The sequence below is a fragment of the Phalangium opilio genome, unplaced genomic scaffold, assembly GCF_054372755.1.
Source record: "Phalangium opilio isolate 3A_F unplaced genomic scaffold, DU_Popi_V2 ptg000042l_1, whole genome shotgun sequence".
Taxonomy (NCBI): Eukaryota; Metazoa; Arthropoda; class Arachnida; order Opiliones; family Phalangiidae; genus Phalangium; species Phalangium opilio.
Genome location: NW_028324166.1, coordinates 10,114,550 through 10,134,453, shown reverse-complemented (window position 1 = coordinate 10,134,453; position 19,904 = coordinate 10,114,550). Strand labels below are relative to the sequence as shown.

General features: G+C 37.6%; 3 protein-coding genes and 1 long non-coding RNA gene across 9 annotated transcripts; 2 read left to right on the top strand and 2 right to left on the bottom strand.

The window, feature by feature from the left end:
* Positions 1-247: 247 nt before the first annotated feature.
* LOC149679078 (uncharacterized) lies at positions 248-4,452 on the bottom strand. 6 transcript variants are annotated; one of them, XR_016366209.1, is made up of 4 exons: positions 4,309-4,452; positions 1,358-1,703; positions 1,184-1,278; positions 248-605 (listed from the first exon to the last, which is right to left on the bottom strand). XR_016366209.1 is itself a non-coding variant. In XM_089836875.1 (2 exons), the coding sequence occupies exons 1-2, from the start codon at positions 4,401-4,403 to the stop codon at positions 1,481-1,483; spliced, it is 318 nt and encodes a 105-aa protein (XP_089693001.1). In that variant the 5' UTR covers positions 4,404-4,452; the 3' UTR covers positions 248-1,480. The 6 variants fall into 6 exon arrangements, 1 of the variants encoding a protein (XP_089693001.1); XR_016366207.1 differs by having other exon boundaries at positions 248-372; positions 433-1,703; XR_016366206.1 differs by having other exon boundaries at positions 1,184-1,703.
* A 15-nt stretch (positions 4,453-4,467) lies between these two features.
* LOC149679076 (ATP-binding cassette sub-family C member 1-like) lies at positions 4,468-17,415 on the top strand. The gene is made up of 9 exons (XM_089835980.1): positions 4,468-5,445; positions 6,878-7,045; positions 7,153-7,337; positions 7,769-7,877; positions 7,946-8,134; positions 10,565-10,764; positions 10,942-11,068; positions 16,158-16,927; positions 16,988-17,415. Exons 1-9 carry the CDS (start codon positions 4,468-4,470, stop codon positions 17,097-17,099), a joined length of 2,838 nt encoding a protein of 945 aa, XP_089692106.1. The 3' UTR covers positions 17,100-17,415.
* Positions 8,876-10,596, top strand: LOC149679077 (ATP-binding cassette sub-family C member 2-like). Its single transcript, XM_089836873.1, has 2 exons — positions 8,876-9,448; positions 9,558-10,596. Exons 1-2 carry the CDS (start codon positions 9,419-9,421, stop codon positions 10,170-10,172), a joined length of 645 nt encoding a protein of 214 aa, XP_089692999.1. The 5' UTR covers positions 8,876-9,418; the 3' UTR covers positions 10,173-10,596.
* A 1,140-nt stretch (positions 17,416-18,555) lies between the features above and the next one.
* LOC149679075 (uncharacterized) lies at positions 18,556-18,807 on the bottom strand. The gene is made up of 2 exons (XR_016366297.1): positions 18,745-18,807; positions 18,556-18,682 (listed from the first exon to the last, which is right to left on the bottom strand). It is a non-coding gene; the product is annotated as an uncharacterized LOC149679075 (long non-coding RNA).
* Positions 18,808-19,904: the final 1,097 nt, after the last annotated feature.

Sequence of the window (19,904 nt, the reverse complement as noted above, 5' to 3'; positions counted from 1 at the left end):
TTTGTTTTTGTACAAATATTTTATGGATATTTAGCAGATGCAAACTCTTAGGAATAAGTATGACATGCACGTGATTCTTAATTTCTTAAGGATGGTTTTTTACCATATTATTGATAGGGAGTTGTGTTAATATAGGGACATTGATTGGCAAGCTACACGTAACTATAATCATATTTATAAGTGGTGTGTTGGTTAAAACACAAAAGGAAACCGATTTACTTTTTGAATTTACATTACTTATACAGTTGTCCATTGCAAACGAATACCGGAAACCGGAAGTTCAAAGTTAGCAACTTTCACAATATGCATTCTCACGGTTATAAATGCGATTTTCGTATTCCTTGGGGCTGATTCATAGTAGAAAGGTTTTCACTAAATGCAATTGGGATGAGTAGATCACGAGTAGTCAATCTTTTTTCAAAATATGGCTACCTTGATTTATACGGTGATAATTAATAATCGAGTATGAAATCATGGTTGACATAATACATGTTAGATGTTGTGGCGCTTTATTGAATATATAAGATTGGTCTTGTGGCGCTTAATCCTGTGGTTTGTTTAATGGCATGGTCCTTATATACAATTTATAGATGGGTGCTCGTGCCCTAGGGATACCATTTTTTGGGTATCGAACCGGTTATCGAATGCTAAAAATTTTTATTATCAAATACCGAATCGAATAGTTTATTCCAAATCGAATACCGAATAGTTATGCCTTAGTAATTTTTTTACTAATCGATTAATCGGGAATAGTTAAGCCTAGTATTCGCGAATAGTTCACCCTAATACTCGCGAATACTAGGCTTAACTATTCGAGATTAATCGGGTGGTAACCCTAATATTCGCGGATAGTTAATACACAGCAAGGAGAAAAACATTTAGAAGCTCCTAAATTTCAAATACCTCTCCTCATTGGAGGCCAAGTGTTTCTTAAAATTTTACTAGGCACTTGCTGGTAGTTTTTGATGGGAGACAAATGAAATCGGGATGATATTTTGTTTTCAATAAGGTGGTCTCTCTAGTGCCAAGGACCTAAATTTATGATAGTCGAACTTTAACCGAATAGTCAGTTCGGTATTCGATATTTGTATCGATTAGTGAAAATGGGTTTATCGAATACCAGATCGAATAATTCGGTTCGGTATTTGATCGAATTATTCGACTGAAACGGTTAACCGCACACCTCTTTCGTGCCCTATACTAACTAATACAGTTAAACTGATTATTTGCTGCGAGGTGAAATCGATAAACTCTAAGCCGTCCCACCTCAAGTTGTTCCTATAAATTAAACACGGGCCACTAGAGTAAGTGATCCGTGAACGTACTATATTTCTAAAACAAGAATCAATTAATTTACTGCTTTGATATTAAAGTTCGGTATATAAGACTGGAGAATAGTGCTCAGTTTCCACAAAATATTTTGACGGCTCATTTCTGTAACCGCTTATCAAATTCATGAGTACAGATTCCGTGGTCAAATTTAAATAGAAGAGCAGCAACACCACTTGATCCATTCGTAGCTTAAAGCTAAGATCGCTGGAATTAGACTAACTGCAAAAACAGTCATCAAATTACTACTTAAGTCAGCATTGCTTTTTGATTGGTCAACGCCACTTTCTGATGAGGTGCATCTCAAGTTCGCAATCCAATAATGCAGATAAATAGCTTTATCGCACAACTTTGAAGAAGCAGCGAATCGGACTCTGCAAACAGAAAAATCCATTTCGTATTATCTACATGGGTTGGGTGTAACTGTTAAAAAATGATAATGCACACTGCGCATTGACAGCCTAGCTTAGAAATAAAATTCCTACGAGATTTTTTCAATAACCCTGAATCCACAGAAAAAACAGAATATCGCCGCTGTGTCCGTGTACCCCCAGCAAAAACAAAAGAAAGAAAAAAACCGGCGTATAAAGAAGCTATTTCGAATTTATATACTCTTTAATGAATCAGCCTCGATACAGTTGTCTATCAAATTAAAACGTAACAATACTAGGCCTTCCGTCGTTAGTGTAAGGATATGTCGACAAATGTGCGGTTTCATCGTTCTGCTATTCTACACGGCAGTGGATTAGGTACGGTATAAGACAAAACTTGAGCGTTGTCAATATATACCAGGGTAAAGTGTCGATATTTATTCTTACTATCATGAGCTGGCAGCGAGTCTTTTCTTAGCCACGTTTCCTAAAAAGTTGTTTTCCGTATATATTACGATGAAAATCGTGGACAGTAAAAAGATGTCATAGGAGTGAGAAATCTCAGACCACCTAACCCATGGGCAGGCAACTGAATAGGGAGCTAGGTTTGTTTAGAGCAACGCCTGACACTGGCGCTGGGGCGGTGGATGTTGGATGTTTTTCGTCAAACCCTAGTAAAATTCGCGCCATTGTGTTTTTTGAGGAGTAGAGGTCTCCAGTCACCGATATGGAGAGAAAATCTGACTAAATTCTAAAAGTGAGATGAATTTCATTATTTAATTTAGCTTCTCTCTATTTATAGATTCAAAAACGATCTATCAAGTTAGTTTTTGGTATTGTTAATAAAGTCTGTCTAGTATTAAGCCTTGGCTAAAAAATATCCCGAACCATTGAAGACGAATTTTTCTTTACTGGACATTTGACGATAAATTGCGGTCGGTAGACGCGTGAGGGCTCGTGCTACGCGGGTTTTACATGGCTTTGCCTGTCCGTGGGTGAGGTGGTCTGAGTAGAAATCAATTCTGAAATTATGAGCTTCGAGTAGAATGCTTAATTTTATTCTACACTTTTACTTGACAGTTATTAAAATAAAATCAGGGCTAGATTTAATTTTAGAAGCAGGAATGGAGAATGGATTTACTTCAGTCCGACTCAAAGACCAGTATAGAGCCCCTCCCTTCAAAATGTAACGAAAATTTTAAATTATCTTATTGGTTCACTTAAACTACGTTTTGATGACGTTGCTGACTGGGACGGCGAAAAATATCTTATCCTTAAAATCTAGCGCACTCTCAATTATTTAACGGAACAGGAAAATATGGTCTCGCCGAATTGGTCTCGTGATTTTTTGGTTTCGGGATGGTTTGGTATCGTGGTTATTTCGTCTCGTTACTATTTGGTATCGTTATTATTTGGTCTCGGGACGGTTTGGTCTGGTGATTATTTGGTTACCTAATTAGTTGCCACATTTTCCAAAACAATGGTCCCAATAATTCGTTGCCACCTTTTCCAAAACAATGGTTCCAATAATTCGTTGCCACCGTTTTCAAAATATTCTCCTTTTAATTAGCTACCACCTTTTCCAAAATATTCTCCTATTAATTAGCTGCCACATTTTCCAAAATATTTCTATTATTGCTTATAAATTGTTCGTGCTAAGAGGCGGGCTTTTAATACTCATATAAGTAATCTTCCTACCTCCAAACAAGGTTGGGTCGGATTAGGTTTGCTTTGGTTTGAATGGGTTGGGTTTGGTTAGGTTAGGTTTGGTTAGGTAAGGTTTGGTTCGGTTAAATTTGGCTGGTTAAAAAAATGCTGAAGGGGTGATATTTTTTTTAAAAGGAGACTTTCGTGTCTAGAGACAAATTTGTCTCGAGACCAAAGTGTCCCGAGACCCATTTGCCCCAAGACCCTATTGTCTCGAGTCCAAATTGTACCGGGACCAATTTGTCTCGAGACCCATTTGCCCGAAGGCCTTATTGTCTCGAGACCAAATCGGCTAGACCAAAACGGCGATACAAGATCGGCGAGACCATAACGGCGAGACCAAATTGTCGCGTACCGATTATTTAAGGCTCGCATACACCCTAAACACACAAAATGTGATCGAATATATTTGCGGTTGCCAAAAGATATGCAGTTATGAACAATTTAATCGATGACCACGATGATGTCACAGGCCAGGAAGGAACCTTACTGTGACACTTGGATGTTTAGAAATTCCTAGAATAATAGTTCACAGTCTCCATTCTGTTGCAACCTTCGAGTTAGTCAGCAACAGCATTTTAGAGCCTAACGTAAGGCCAATGGACTGGAATGATAAGCTAAAACCCCAGTTCTTCTAATGGCATCGCCTGTCGTCGTCCCTAGCGAGAGAGTCCCGAAACCTTTCAACTCAATTATGGCTCTAGTTTGAGTCGGAAAACTTTCAATATTGGTCGCGGCGTGGCGTTAGACAGGCGCAGATACAAAAGAACAACGTGCCGTATCTCCATTCTATTCCATTTGTGTTTAATTGTCTTAGGCCTAACTAATTTGAGGGAAGAATACATTTTACCCGGGGAAGGGGTTTGCTACATTTTAGATGAAATATATGAAGTGATCTTACATTCTGTTAATGCCTTCAACGGTGTCTTTGTCGATGGAGTGATTTTGCTTCATTATAAATGCGCAAGAAAGTTGCGTCAAGGGAAATGGTGACATGTAAAAAATGGGCTGTTCATTATTTTCTTTCAGACGATTCTTGCAGTACTTACCGTGTATCTACATGTCACGAAAGAATGAAGATATTATGCTTATTGCAGTTTACGTCGATGACATCATCATCGCATCTAATAACATAAAATTGATGACGAAGACTAAAGCCGACCTACAAGACAAATTCGAAATGAAGGACCTGGGAAATATACACCATTGCTTGGGGATCGAATTCCACCAAGACATCACTGGAGGAACCATTTCAATGAAACAGAAGAAATATATAGAAGCCGTTCTACAACGTTTTGGTATGGAACATAGCAAGGCCATCGCAACTCCACTAGATGCCAATACCAAGCTAAAGAAACCGGAAAACCCTAACAAAGAAGAAATGGAAAACATCCCATATCAAAGCCTCGTCGGTTCGCTGATGTACCTCGCTACTTCCACCCGACCTGATATCGCATACGCAGTGAGAGCCCTTAGCCAATTTAATTCCAGTTTCAATGATGAACATTGGACAGCGGGAAAGAGAGTGCTACGTTATCTAAGAGGAACGACTGAACATGGACTCGTCTTTCAGAAAAATAGCAAGGAAATCGAAGGATTCGTTGACGCTGACTGGGGTGGCTGCGTAAACGATAGAAGATCGTATACCGGATTCACGTTTATACTTTCCAATGCCGCCATATCATGGGAAGCCAAAAAGCAAAGGACAGTAGCCCTCTCAAGCACGGAAGCAGAATACATGGCCATAGCCGATGCAACGAAAGAGGCCATATACCTTCGTGAATTTCTGGGAGAAATTGGAGTTCATTTGGAGAAAATTAAAATCCACAACGATAACCAAGGCGCACAGAAGCTCGTAAAGAATCCCATTTTCCACTCCCGAACCAAGCATATCGACATCAGACATCATTTCGTCCGCGAAACTTTCGAAAGAGGAGTCATTGCCCTGGAGTATATGCCCACGGATCAGATGCCAGCGGATGTTCTGACTAAAGGATTATTCAGCCAGAAACACGCGTCGTGTATCAGTAGCTTAGGCGTTCGGTCAACTCATGACACAAGCAAAATTAAAACCTCGGACTTTAAGGGGGACTGTTGTAACTAACTCTGAACTTGTTAAAGACCTTTTGTTTTATTACTCTGTTACTATAGTCTCTGTTTTATTGATAGATGTTTTTTAATTGACAACAAACGATTAGTTTTTAATATTATCTATAAAAGCACTGTATTTAATCGCGTGTATTCTCACTGTCGTCCTGCACAATAAACTAAATAGTTTTAAAGTAATCGCTGTCGTTCCTAAATAACAATAGAATGTTTACACAGTACCGAGAATGAGAGATTCATTTTCCAGGTTGCATAGACAAAAATACCTTTTTATCTGGGTGTGGTAATAAATTATTGTACAGCGTGGGATTTTCCTCCCGTTTTCTCAAACCTATGTTTTTTTACCCGACTTTTTTTACGTTTTGAAAGAAAAACAGGGCAAATACTGGTTGCTTTGTGACGGATTATAGGCAGCAGGGGAGCAGACTAGTCTTCGATAGAAAAATTTTAATAATAGCATGAGTTTATTCACCAACATGAATAACTATGTCTAGCATTATTCGTAGTCCACTGTCAAAAAAAAAAAAAAAATAAGAGAAGCCATAGTTTCGCGACGCTCCAGTCACTCAGTGAGGTATATTTTATAAGTCAACCAGTATGAAGCAAGCCTTGGTGATAGGACGTGCCTTCGGTTTCTCGTAGCAGACGCCATAGACAACTAAATCACGTAGCGCTATATATTGGCCGAGCAGCTAGCGTCCGCGAGCACACTATTCAAGTTGGCTCAAATTAACCCCTTTTGACCTCCTTTCTCAAACTGTAGGAGTTTAGGCTCACGACATGACTCAATTTCTACTCCTCCTTCATTTATGGAACTGCCATTAAAGGTTGCGTCGGCGAGGTTTATTACCGATCTAGAACGCTAAATGGCGCCAGGAGATGACAGTGTTGTATAGGATTTCCAAAAAAGTCCATACCCCACGATTGGCTGAATTATATGACGCCATACAGAGACCATATTCTGGACTGTCCATTACAATATCAATCATGGCGTCTTTTTCTTTCTGGATGACTGAGAAGGGTTTTTATTTAGATAAAAGATGAAACGCCGGTGATTCATACGAAGCAGCGCTATAGTAGTTCCAATGCGACTTAACGTGATTAGACTATCATGTCCTTAGATATTCTAATAAGCAAGAGAGGTGTCGCGCTTCCGCGCGCTAAACATAGAGCAGTGGATTTTTTTCGAAAATATGCCCGATGAACGCCGTTCATATAAGGTCTATTTTCCGAGAAGCTATGGAAACAGACTGAAAAATATGATGCGCTGTACAAGAAAAACCTGGCGTACCAGCGTTTCATTCCTAGTTCATATATGACTGCTTTCGTTAGTAATGTGTTAGTTAAATAATTTTACATGATAGGGTGTCAACTTGAGTGGTGGTCAGAAGCAAAGGGTCAACATGGCCAGAGCAATTTATCGGGATGACGATGTTTATCTCTTCGATGACCCATTGGGGGCGGTTGACTCACACGTTGCCAAACATCTCTTCAACGAAGTCATCGGACGAAAGGGATTTCTTCGATTGAAAGTAAACCTTTAACGCAAATGAAGCTTTTTGAGTCGCTCGCTTTTGAAAGTTGCTTTTGTTTGGTCTTTCCTTGCTCGCTTGACAAATAGCTTTTCAATTTGTTACAGACGAGAGTTTTGGTGACGCACAATTTGAGCTTCATCCGAGAAGTGGACGAGATCTTCTTTATGAACAACGGACGAATCATCGAGAGGGGAACCTATGACGAAATCATGAGTCGTCAGGGAATGACCAGAGATTATTTCGCGCAACACATGAGTGACATGAGAGACGAAAATAAATTAGAACCATCGTGAGTAAATTGCGATTAATATCTACACTTTCTACAGCCAGTACGTAGTAGAAAAGCGAAAAAGATACAAGTCATGCAAGTTAACCATGTACTGTACAAAATAACCGAGCGAGTGTATTTGTGGACAACCGTATACTTGGGAGTACTGTTTGTAGAGATAGCTCTTATTTGAATTGATTCTTTCAACCCTTTGGAAAATTTCTTAAAAAAGCGTAAATAATATTAGAAAGAGTGTGTTTTGGAATGGGAAATATTGGGAAGTTTGGCACCTTTTTCCCAAAATTATTTCTTTAGAGTGTCTTAAAAAATTCCTAGGAACATAGGCGTACTTTAGAAACATTTAACAATTGTTCCCATGGAATTCCCAAAGTATTTTCAATTACCTCCCAAATCTGAATTCCCACTATGATCTCCACAACCTTCCAAAACAGTTCCTTCGACCTCTTCAAAAAATTCCTTGGGCCTCCTAAACAATATCCCTTGACCTCCCAAAACATTTCTTATCAAAGAGCCAAAAAAAGAGGTGATGAACCAACCGGAGTTGGCAAAGTTCTTAATTATTAAAGCAGATACACTAAATGGAGCCCTGCAATGTTTTATGTTTTTAGGCATGTAATATTTTACCGATGGACAAAACTCCCACTCGACCGAACTCCCGCATTCTAGGCGGTTATCGAAAAGTAGAAAATAGCTTCAATAGACTGCACTTTAATGAAGTGTTCGTTGCTCAGTTCTCTCCGATAACAACGGAGCAGCAAGGATTTTCAGTTGCAAACGATTTGAAGGGTTATGGAAATGTAAGGGAAAGGCGTAATAAGCCATAGTCCGTAACATTTTATTAGGAATTATTGTAAAATGATACTTAAAATGCGTGAATTATGTTTAAAATAGGGTATATATACATTTTACAGTAAATTGTTGAGATATTATTGGATTTTTATTGAAAGTTTCGTTTGTAGTTCAAATTTACAGCGACAGAATCAAACAATTTTAGTGCGGAATAAATTTTGTTATTATTTGTGATTTCTAAACCTTTAATTCAAGCAAAACCCAACGCCTTTGGCCCTTTAATGATAATTTAACCTTGCTTAATTAATTTAAAATATTTTCCGAAGACTTCTTTAAAAACATTGTTCTAAATTTTTCTTTGAATGGTTTCCGCCATAACGTCCCAATAATTTTTCAAACACTTCTTAAGAATACTTTTCCCAAAAACTCCCATAAATGGTTTCTTACATAAAGTCCCAGTAATTTTCCAAACACTTGTTAAGAATAATTTTCCTAACACAACTTAAGAATAATTTTTTAAAGGCTTCTTAAGAATACTGTTCCTAAAAACTCCCACAAATGGTTTCTCCCATAACGTCCCAATAATTTTCCAAACACTGCTTAAGAATTCTTTTCCCAAACTCTCCCTTCTATGTTTTCCCAATAATGTTCTAAAGACTTCTTAAGATGACTTTTCCCAAGCTGTTACTCCCAAAACCTCCATCTAATTCCCAATTATATTCTAAAGTTTTATGTAATTGAATTTGGACAATAGAGGCTGTATTGTAAGAAGAACGGTTAGGGCTGGAGTTCCACTGTACAATTTGTCTCTCCCCGCGTCTCGATCAGCTCGAGTGACAGGCTGGGAGTAGCCGAAGGTTACGACCATAAAATTTTAAATTGAAGATGCTATACGGGACTAAGAGGTTACCACCCCCTTTTCGGGGATTTGATCTATCAATGCTCCGAAGTGCGACCACCGACAAGGAATGTTCTCAACTAACAAAAAGCACACGCAGCTTACCGAAAGATTATGTTAGCGCCCATAGAAATACCTCTCCTAAATACTGCATAGGCGAGAGTTATTTTCTAAATTGACCTTTAATTACATCTCAGACTGTGATCGGTACGCGGGGGCTAAAGAGTGGCTCACTTACTGCTCCTCTTAAGATACAGACTCCGTGGTCAAACACGCTTTGCTATCTTACGAATTTTGATATAAATAATATTTTTGTTGTACGTTTGATATCAAACTTGAGAGATCTCATCTTGCATCCAAAGGAAAAGTCTCAGGTGAAGATTATGCAAAATTGATGACCAAAGAGACGCTCAAAAAAGGAAACGTATGTGCTCTTTAATATACCTGGAGAGTTTGAACTTTTCTTGGCTTCTTGAGAACTAAAACTCTCAACACACATTTTCCCTCGTGATAATGTTATTGCGCATTTGCAGATATCCGTATTACAATACAAACAATATTTTAAAGCCTATGGTATAACATGGTATGCGATCCACACAGTATCAGTCACCTGTTTTGTATTCCTTAATTTCGCGTCAATGTACTGGCTGTCTCTGTGGTGTGCAGACTCCAAGGAAGATTTTAAAGCGAACCCAGACTTAAAGGCAACCCGCATAGCTGTCTTAGTCGCTCTGGGTCTAAGCCAAGCCTTTTTGGGATTTCTAAACACAATCATCAACGTATTTCGATGTCTACGAGCGGCAAACAGTCTACTTGAGAAAATGCTCGACATTGTATCTCGTTCTCCCATGTCCTTCTTCGACACCACCCCGGTTGGAAGGATACTCAATCGTTTCTCCCAAGATTTCGACGCCCTCGACCAGCAATTACCTCCTGTGTTATTACTCACCAATTTTGGATTGATAGTTTTAGTTTTTTACCCGATAGGAACTGCGATAATTTTACCATTATTCATAATTCCGTGCATTGTTGTTGTTGTTGGATACCTTTTACTTCAGGTAGGAACTCAATTTCAGTCTCCATTCCTAAGTAAGTATTCAGTATCACCCTCAATTTTTAACACAGAATTTTTAAAGAGTGGGGGATAGTCGCTTCAGGAGTTGATTACATTTCAGAGCTTGGAGAATTGTAAAGGGACTCACCTGTAAATAAATCACAGCCTTAGTGTGAACATTCCTTCAAAGGCAAAGCTTAGATAATTAGTAAATGAGACTGTTGAAAATACAGCAAGGTTATTATCGAAATTTTCAACAGACATTTTATTAAGCGACGGGAATGAAGTCACGGCTATTCTAACTGAAACCTCTCCACACAGTGCTTTAAAATCAACCTACAAGCCTTTGAAATGCTGAACCGCTAAAAGTGTTTTGGCACTAATATAATTTAATGCAGAAAGTGTAGAAAGCATGCACTTCTAAGCCGCGGCGTTCTTCTGGGGGATTTACGTCTTAAACTGAAGAATTTTCAATATCTTTCGCAGCGCTTCTTGATGTCGAGCAATCGTCAATTCAAGCGGATAACAAGCTTGAGAAATTCCTCCTTGTTGTCGCACGTGGGAGGATCAGTGGCTGGCAGCACTGTCATCAGGGCGTGTGACGCCGGAAAGAATTTCGAAGGACAGTTCCTGAAACTGATTGACGAATGCATTGCTGCTAACTACATGATGAATATGGCGCAAAGGTAATTAAGCCTATGTAATTGTATCATTTTTCAATTGAGTCTTTTTCGTTTTGGAGCGACGGCTTCTGCATTACCCATTTACTTTTTTGTTGAAACCGCGCTGTGGATGCAAAGCAAAGCGGGAATTCCAAGCCGTTACTCATTTCTAAAATTCACAAAAATGCAATATCTTTCCAGATGGCTGACAGTACGCTACAATATCTTGGGCAATTGCTTGATGTTTTGCACTGCAATTTTTATAATTTTAAGTAAAGGGACTCTGTCAACTGACTTTGTAGGATTGATCTTGGCTAATGCCGATCGGGTAAGCGCTACCAATGAAGACGAAGCAAGAAAATCAAAGTGTTTTCCACAAGCTAAAATCTATGCTGGTGTTTCGTTTAACTGTTGATACTCGTGGGATAGTGAAACGTCACTTTAGTGCGATAATGCAATAAGGACCGATAGTTAGGCCTATACTGATTTAACAAAGAGTATCTCAAGATAGTCTATGCGGGGTTTGAATGGGAGATTGATATAGCGAAGAGAAACAGAACTTAATTTTAGGTTGGGTTCAAAATAAACAAATATTTTTAGTTTACAGGCTGCTAGCGACCACAAGCAGTAGGAAGGTGAAACTTCTAGATACTGCGCTAATAAAATTGTTCGTTATGACAAAATATAACAGAACTACAAAGAAAATGCATTAAAAATTCAATAATATCTCAACAAAATACTGGAATATAAATATTTACCCTAATTTAAATATAAATTTGTCTTTATAAACGTCATTTTACAGTAATATCAATGGAAATAATACGGATTATGGCTTATTTCCCCCTTTTCCCTTGTATTCGAAGAGAGCTACCGCTCTCTTAGATAAGACTTGAAACTGACTTTAACGTAAAAGGGTCGTTTTTTGATTTGATGTTACTTTCCTCTATTATGTTTGCTGTTTTGAAAAAATTCCACTGAACTACAATTCGGACCCTCAAAACGTGGTTAAAATTTCAAAGAGATCCTTGCTGTAGTTTTTCGTATAGAAAATAAAGTTGCTAAGGGTGGTTTTCATTTACATAAAATTATACAGTCAATTTGGCAAAAGAGGGGAAATTTTCCCGTAGGAATAACATGGGAAATGTTTGCTGTAACCATTTTTTGAAGACTGTATGCTCGATAGGTCTGAAAACGGTTTTAAATGAAAGGTTAAACATTAAATTTGAGCACTTTGAAGTTTCATTAAACCAATTAAGTTTAAGTATTTTTTTCCATAGTTTTAATTACATAGTCTGAATTACGTGGTTTACCTTGAAACTGTGAAACATACGACTTTTTAGTGGTATGGGTTAGGTAGCGAAAATAGCCACTTTAAAGGTAATTAAACTTGATTACCCACGAAAAGTAATTAAACTTGATTACCCACGAAAGGTAATTAAACTTGATTACCCATGAAAGGTGATTAAAGTAGATTACCAATGTAAGGTGATTAAAGTAGATTACCCATGAAAGGTAATTAAACTATATTACCAATGAAAGGTAATTAAGCTAAACTATCCATGAAAGGTAATTAAACTAAACTACCTATGAAAGGTAATTAAACTAAACTACCTATGAAAGGTAATTAAACTAAACTACCTATGAAAGGTAATTAAACTAAACTACCTATGAAAGGTAATTAAACTAAACTACCCATGAAAGGCAAAAATGTAGATCACCCATGAATGGTAAAAGAGTAGATCACCCATGAAAGGTAATTAAACTATATCACCTATGAAAGAGAATTAAACTAGATTACCGGTACAGGTAATTGGGCTAGATTATCGGTTACAGGTAATTACGCTAGATTATCGGTTACAGGTAATTTGGCTAGATTACCGGTTTCAGTGCACAATTTTATGACACGTGTTTTGGTGCACAAGTTTATGACACGTGTTGGTGCAAAAGTTTACGATATGCGTTGGCGCACAAGTCTACGGAATCTCTTTGAGAACAAGTTTACTGAATCTGTTTGTGAACAAGTTTACGGAATCTATTGTGGTGTAACTACCGCTTCCTAAATTTTTTTGACACGTGTTTTGGTGCACAAGTTTATGACAAGCGTTTTGGTGTACAAGTTTATGACACGTGTTTTGGTGCACAAGTTTATGACACGTGTTTTGGTGCACAAGTTTATGACACGTGTTGGTGCAAAGGTTTACGATATGTGTTGGCGCACAAGTCTACGGAATCTCTTTGAGAACAAGTTTACGGAATCTGTTTGTGAACAAGTTTACGGAATCTGTTTGTGAACAAGTTTACGGAATCTTTTGTGGTGTAACTACCGCTTCCTCAATTTTTTTGACACGTGTTTTGGTGCACAAGTTTATGACAAGCGTTTTGGTGTACAAGTTTATGACACGTGTTTTGGTGCACAAGTTTATGACACGTGTTGGTGCAAAGGTTTACGACATGTGTTGGCGCACAAGTCTACGGAATCTCTTTGAAAACAAGTTTTTGGAATCTTTTGTGGTGTAACTACCGCTTCCTCAATTTTTTGACACTTGTTTTGGTGCACAGGTTTATGACAAGCGTTTCGGTGTACAAGTTTATGACACGTGTTTTGGTGCACAAGTTTATGACACGTGTTGGTGCAAAGGTTTACGATATGTGTTGGCGCACAAGTCTACGGAATCTCTTTGAGAACAAGTTTACGGAATCAGTTTGTGAACAAGTTTACGGAATCAGTTTGTGAACAAGTTTACGGAATCTTTTGTGGTGTAACTACCGCTTCCTCAATTTTTTGACACGTGTTTTGGTGCACAAGTTTATGACAAGTGTTTTGGTGTACAAGTTTATGACAAGTGTTTTGGTGTACAAGTTTATGACAAGTGTTTTGGTGTACAAGTTTATGACAAGTGTTTTGGTGTACAAGTTTATGACAAGTGTTTTGGTGCACAAGTTTATGACAAGTGTTTTGGTGTACAAGTTTATGACACGTGTTTTGGTGCACAAATTTATGACACGTGTTGGTGCAAAGGTTTACGATATGTGTTGGCGCACAAGTCTACGGAATCTCTTTGAGAACAAGTTTACGGAATCTGTTTGTGGACAAGTTTACGGAATCTGTTTGTGAACAAGTTTACGGAATCTTTTGTGGTGTAACACTACCGCTTCCTCTGTGAAAATGATGGGAAAGCAATTTGAGTTTGACTGGTCGTTGATTGTCAAGTCAAGCAGTCAGGATTGGCAGTTATATAATAGATGGTTGGTTAGTTCAAACGCGTTAACTAATGGACGCGCAACGCCCTTAGACTTTTACTCTTCTAAGGCTTCTAAACAATTCCAATTAATATTAAGACTAAAGTAACAGATATTAATAAAAATTGTCTTTGTACTCAAAGACCGGATAGTGTAGAGATAAGTGTTTAAATTAATTGCCTGAAGTGCAGATATTCAAATTTAAATTTTTGAAGACATGATTGTAACACATCAATTATTGAAAAAAATTCTTATCTTAGTTTTTTCACAAAAATTTCATTTTCCCAAAGTATTTTTCATCATTATTTACGCAAGTATTTTCCTCTCAATAGTAGTTCTAGAAAACATGACATTTTCAGGAAATTTTTACAGGACACTAGCCTGATAGTAGGTTTTACTTTCGACTAATATTTGCTTTTAGGAGGTTAAAATACTGGGATATCTGAAAAATTGAGCTTGATGAGTTTAAAGTTTTATATTGTTAAATTGGAATTATTGCGAAGCGGAAAATTACATAGGCAGTTTGCTGTGATGTAGTTATTAGTGTTGGAAAGATCTGTATATTGATCGTAATCTATTGTGAGCTATACAACTCGTTAATATTAGAAACTTTGAAAACTTTAAAATTAACGAACGCGTTTTGTCAAGTTTTCATACGGTTTTTATTTTATAAGCTATTATCGATTTTCAGCCCATTTTATTCTCCGTATAGGGCCGAATACTCAAACATAATTGTAAATTTTTGAGAGAAAATAAAATACAACCCCTTACTATTTTTAAAATGATGGACATGTTTCATGATAAAATGTTTTTACTCAAGTAATTTTGGTGAAAAAAACACTAAGATCAGAATTTTTCAAGTAATTGATGTTTTATAATCAAGTCTTCTAAAGTGAAAATTTAAATATCTTGGCTTCAGGCAATTTATTTTAACACTTATCTTTTACACTTTCCGGTCTTTTATTAATTTAGATTTTGAAAATGTAACACCTTGCTACTTCGTTATTATCGGAGAGATGATAGCAATGAACATTTGTTAAGTACAATATTTTGAGTTCATGTTCCACTTTTCGAAAACCGCCCAAGGTGCAGAAGTTCGGTCGAACGGAACCATTGTGTAAAAATTAAAGTGTAACTTCAATTTATCGAACCAACGAACTCTAAAAGAATGAAAACCCCTGCTATCAACCAGGTTGGAAAAAATGTAATTTCCCTTTTTGGACCAAAATTTCCCTAGTTCAGGGCTGCCAGATTCCGCGCATACAAAATGATAGTATTACCAGGGATAAATGAGGCATGACAACTGTTTTTGGCGATGTATTGTCGTCTGCTAAATAACTGGCCTATTATGGTCGTTACTAAGTTATAGTAACGTCCACAATTGGTAAGTTATTTAGCAGATAGCTTTCGATAATTCATTGTTCTGAACTTACTAAAAACAGTAGCAGGGCTGCCATCTAATGTGAATCCAACTTGAGTCAATTGGATGAAGGTGTTTAATTTTTTATGTTGAGATTGTTGGCTTTAAATAAAATATTTCTCCCTTTGGAACTTCCCCAGATTTAGCAAATGCTTGGTGGAATTTCACTTTTTACCGTTTTAAGTAGTCAAAATTTCCCTAGATATAGGAAATTTCTCTCAATCTGGCATCAGTGACAAAACCCGTGATCATTAAATTTAAATCATCTTAATTATTAGACGATTTTTTTGCTCGGACTTTCACACAAATTGATGAAACCATGTTTCCACTTTCGTCATCAGTACGCTTAAAATAGTAAAAATACTAGAACTGCGGGTGTCATAAATGGGCTAAATTTTCGAAATTTTATCCATTTCCCGCGACTCGAAGCAGGACGGCTGAAAAGGGTTTAGGATATTGAGGAAACGAGTATGATCAAAAATATATACTATTTTCATAAAAAAAGTAATATCTTTGATGAAAATATTATATATTCGTGGTATGACCTTTCACCCTATCCGCTGCTTGATCGAAACTTTTTTAAACATAGATGAAAGATATTTAATTCTATAATCTATGAAAAATATTAAGTTATTTAATCTATTTGGATAATTAAAAATTTGCCCTTAGTTTCGAAAATAAATTGTGCAGGCTTTTCTGTTGCTTGGAACAATTAGTTATTTTCTACAATGATGTACTAAATATATTGATCTCACAGCTTCTACAGGTGATTAAAGTGTTTATCGCTGCCATCACGGGTTTGGAATCAAATGTCGTCTCCATAGAAAGAGTTGACGAATATTGTCGTTTGGAGTCCGAGGCCGAGTGGGAGAAACCAGAATGTCAACCGCCAACTGACTGGCCTCAGCGAGGACAAATCATATTCCAGGACTACAGCACCAGATACCGAGAAGGATTGGATATGGTCTTGAAGGACATAGACGTCAGGATCGAAGCCGGAGAGAAAGTGGGCGTGGTGGGGCGGACAGGAACGGGAAAGTCGTCGCTGACGCTGGCGCTCTTCCGTATAATCGAGGGGGTGCACGGTCAGATCGTCATAGGCGGAGTGGAATTGGAGGGATTGGGCTTGTCCAATTTGAGATCGCGACTGACCATCATCCCCCAAGAGCCTGTTCTTTTCTCGGGCACACTCAGACTCAACCTGGATCCCTTCAGTCAACAGGACGACCAGCGACTGTGGGCCGCCCTCGAACAATCGCACCTGAAGTCCTTCGTGGCTTCACTCGAGCAGGGATTAGATCACCCCGTGACCGAAGGAGGCAACAACCTGAGCGTCGGTCAGCGTCAGTTGGTCTGCTTGGCTCGTGCCTTGTTGAGGAGCACCAAGATCCTGATCTTGGACGAAGCGACGGCCTCAGTGGACATGGACACCGACGATCTCATTCAAGAGACCGTCAAGAAGGAATTCGCCAGCTCGACTATCATCACCATAGCACACAGAATAAACACCATCTTAGATTACGACAAGTTAGTTTACCTAATTAAATCGGCGTAAAATTATTGACTTATTGTGTTAACTCTTCATAGGGTGATGGTTCTCGATCAAGGCCGAATTGTGGAATTTGACTCTCCAGATGCTCTCTTGAAGAATGAGCAATCAATGTTCTACGATTTGGCCAAAGATGCCAACATAATCTAGATAACCTTTTAATTAAGCACCTATGCCTTACGTTTAATGGACAGTTCTATAAGAGTGTAATGAATAACCTTAATGATTTATTTTCTAATAAATAATCCTTGGATCGGTAATCGGTTAAAGCGTCCTTAAATTATACGTTTACTTAAAGTCATTGAAATACTAAACAACTGCGTTTAAAAAAGCTTGCATTTAAACTTTAGAGAAAAGATATAAAAAAGTATAAAATAGTTAACTCGTAATATTCACTACGTCTATTTGACAAAAATTGTTCAGTAATTCATCCTGAATTTTATCTTTGAATAAAATGTTTAACAAAGTATAATTTTCCGAAACGCATCAAATATATTATTTCGTTGAAGCATAATTATTTTTTAAACAAATTGGATTCCTCTTTCGCATTAGGTTCAAGATATAAAACGCCGCGGTCCGCCATGAAGGGGGTTTTACTATTTTGAGTGATAACGCTAATCCTCGGTGTTGCATGTGCCTACGATGAGTCCTTAATAAAAGACAACGAACAAACACTGGACAAATTGTATGAAAACAAAGCTGAATTATTCAACTTGCTCGAACCCTACTGCCACGACAATGATAAATGCGCACAAATTGCAGTTTTTGCAGCGGAAGTCTTGTTCAGTACCAAGTAATAATGGGGAAGCTTGTCAGTTTGATTTCCAGTACTTGCTCGATTACCTCTGGTTATTGCTGACAAAGCGGATTTGGATGAACTGAGACGGTACGTCCCTGATACTTCTATCCCTGTCGTTGAAGAAACAAATCATGTTAACGGACCCAACTATGGTGGTGCAGGAATTGACGTTGAGACAAGAGAGAAATGATTGACGTACCCAAAATTGTGGATCAAGCAAACGTTGCTCAGGGTACAACCGATGGAGACCAAATTGTAAATGTTGACGGATCAGACGATAGTGAAAAGAGAGACGATATTAGTGAAGATGTTGAGGAACATAATAATGCCGATGAAGATGCCGATAACCAAGCGAAAAATGTTGATGAATCCATGATTGGGGTTGAAGGAAACGAAGAAGCAGAAGCCACAATTCTAATATCTTTCGATATTTCGTCTGTTTGAGGATCTAATGGGTATGTCTTAACGTGTACGTGTTAATCTGTCCGTCATTAAACCTAATTCAGTTCGTTTTAACTGACGTTAAAATTGCGAACCTTATTCGTAGAAATTATAGTGGAAAGGGGGGAATTGGTAAGTCGATGCTTTTGCCCATTGATACACTTTATCGGAATGAAAGTTGTTCGAACTGTATTTTTAAAATCTGTAGTTATTGAGACCAACACCATTTGGATTTATACGGCCTTAAAGGGATTTGTGCGTGGCAATTGTCTTCCTCGTAAAGCTCGGTACGGCGGGTGGGTAAAAAAGAACCCCTTTGAGATGCATCCAAAAATCGAATATGAAATACACACACTACTTCGATCATTTAATAGCTAAAATTATGGTAAATTTATTTTAAAATTAAATGATACATCGTCTTATATTTTCACTTTCAAAGATTATCAAATAGTTAACTGTATTTTCCTGGTTCATACTCGTAAACTTTGGTATCCTGTGAAAAATGAATACAATTAATTAAGTTTTTTCACCTTGCATTAAATATAAACGTCTAACCGTTCCACCCATTCTTATTGGCAAGAATTTTTCGTCAACGTAATCCTTGATTGCATCCTTGTTGACAATTCTAGAGGGCCGGTAGGCCCTATTCTAGAGGGCCGGTAGGCCCTACTAGATAAGAACCCACACCCTCCCGTAATGTTAAAGAAATAATTCACAGATTTTAGGCTTAGCGTCCCATTGAAAAAGCATGGGATTTTTGGTGTTCCACTCCATCGAATAACTCAGAAACTACTGCGAAGTTAAGGTTCGGAACACTTTTGAATTATCAAGCAATTATGGAATGTTGAACTTCTGAAGTTTGATTAAGAACAACTAAGTCTAAGTATTTTATTTTAATTATCTTATAAATCATGGTAAAACCGTTACATATATTACACTGTTTGCATAGTATTATGTTCTGCCTCCAGCGGGTTTGTGGCGAATAGGATAACGCTTCTGCCTACGGAGCAGAAGATTGCAGGTTAGAGTCCTGGCAAGCTCGGTGTTTATTTTTACAGATCTTTTAGACATCATAAAAGAAATAATCCTATAAATACAATGTTTGGATAATTTTTTTTGTTGTAACAAATACGGGCATGTGGCGTAATGGATAACGCGTTTCCATTCGAAGCAAAACATTGCAGGTTCGAGTCTTGGAATGCTCGTTGTCAATGTTTGATGAAGATTCTTAGTATATAGAAGGGAAAATTCTTAAATAACAAACTTTCAATGAAATGTGAGCGTGCTGGCGCATGATTTTGAAATAACGTTTTTTGAAACCTATACAAAATGGTTAACTAAACTTTACACTGAGAGATGTGCCTTTGCTAATCTATTGCTGTAAAATTTTGTTGTGAAAAAGGTGCACACCCTTGGTTGCGAAACCTTGGGTCTAACTCTGAAAATTCTTTTCGCGTGGTAATGTTAAGCTCCGTAGAAATTAACATTAAGAGTTAGGATTGAGTGTAAATAGAAAATCCCTGACGCTATTTTCTAAATTATGGGTAATTTAAACATTTTATTGGACAAAGTTTAGTGTGCTGTTTTTATTTCCGGCCCAGGTCAAGATAGGTGAAACTATCTCAATGCCGTAAATAAGCACAGGACACTGGACATTGTCCAATAAATATTGAAAATGTTCCATAATTTTTATTTAAATCTAAAGGGGTCACCGG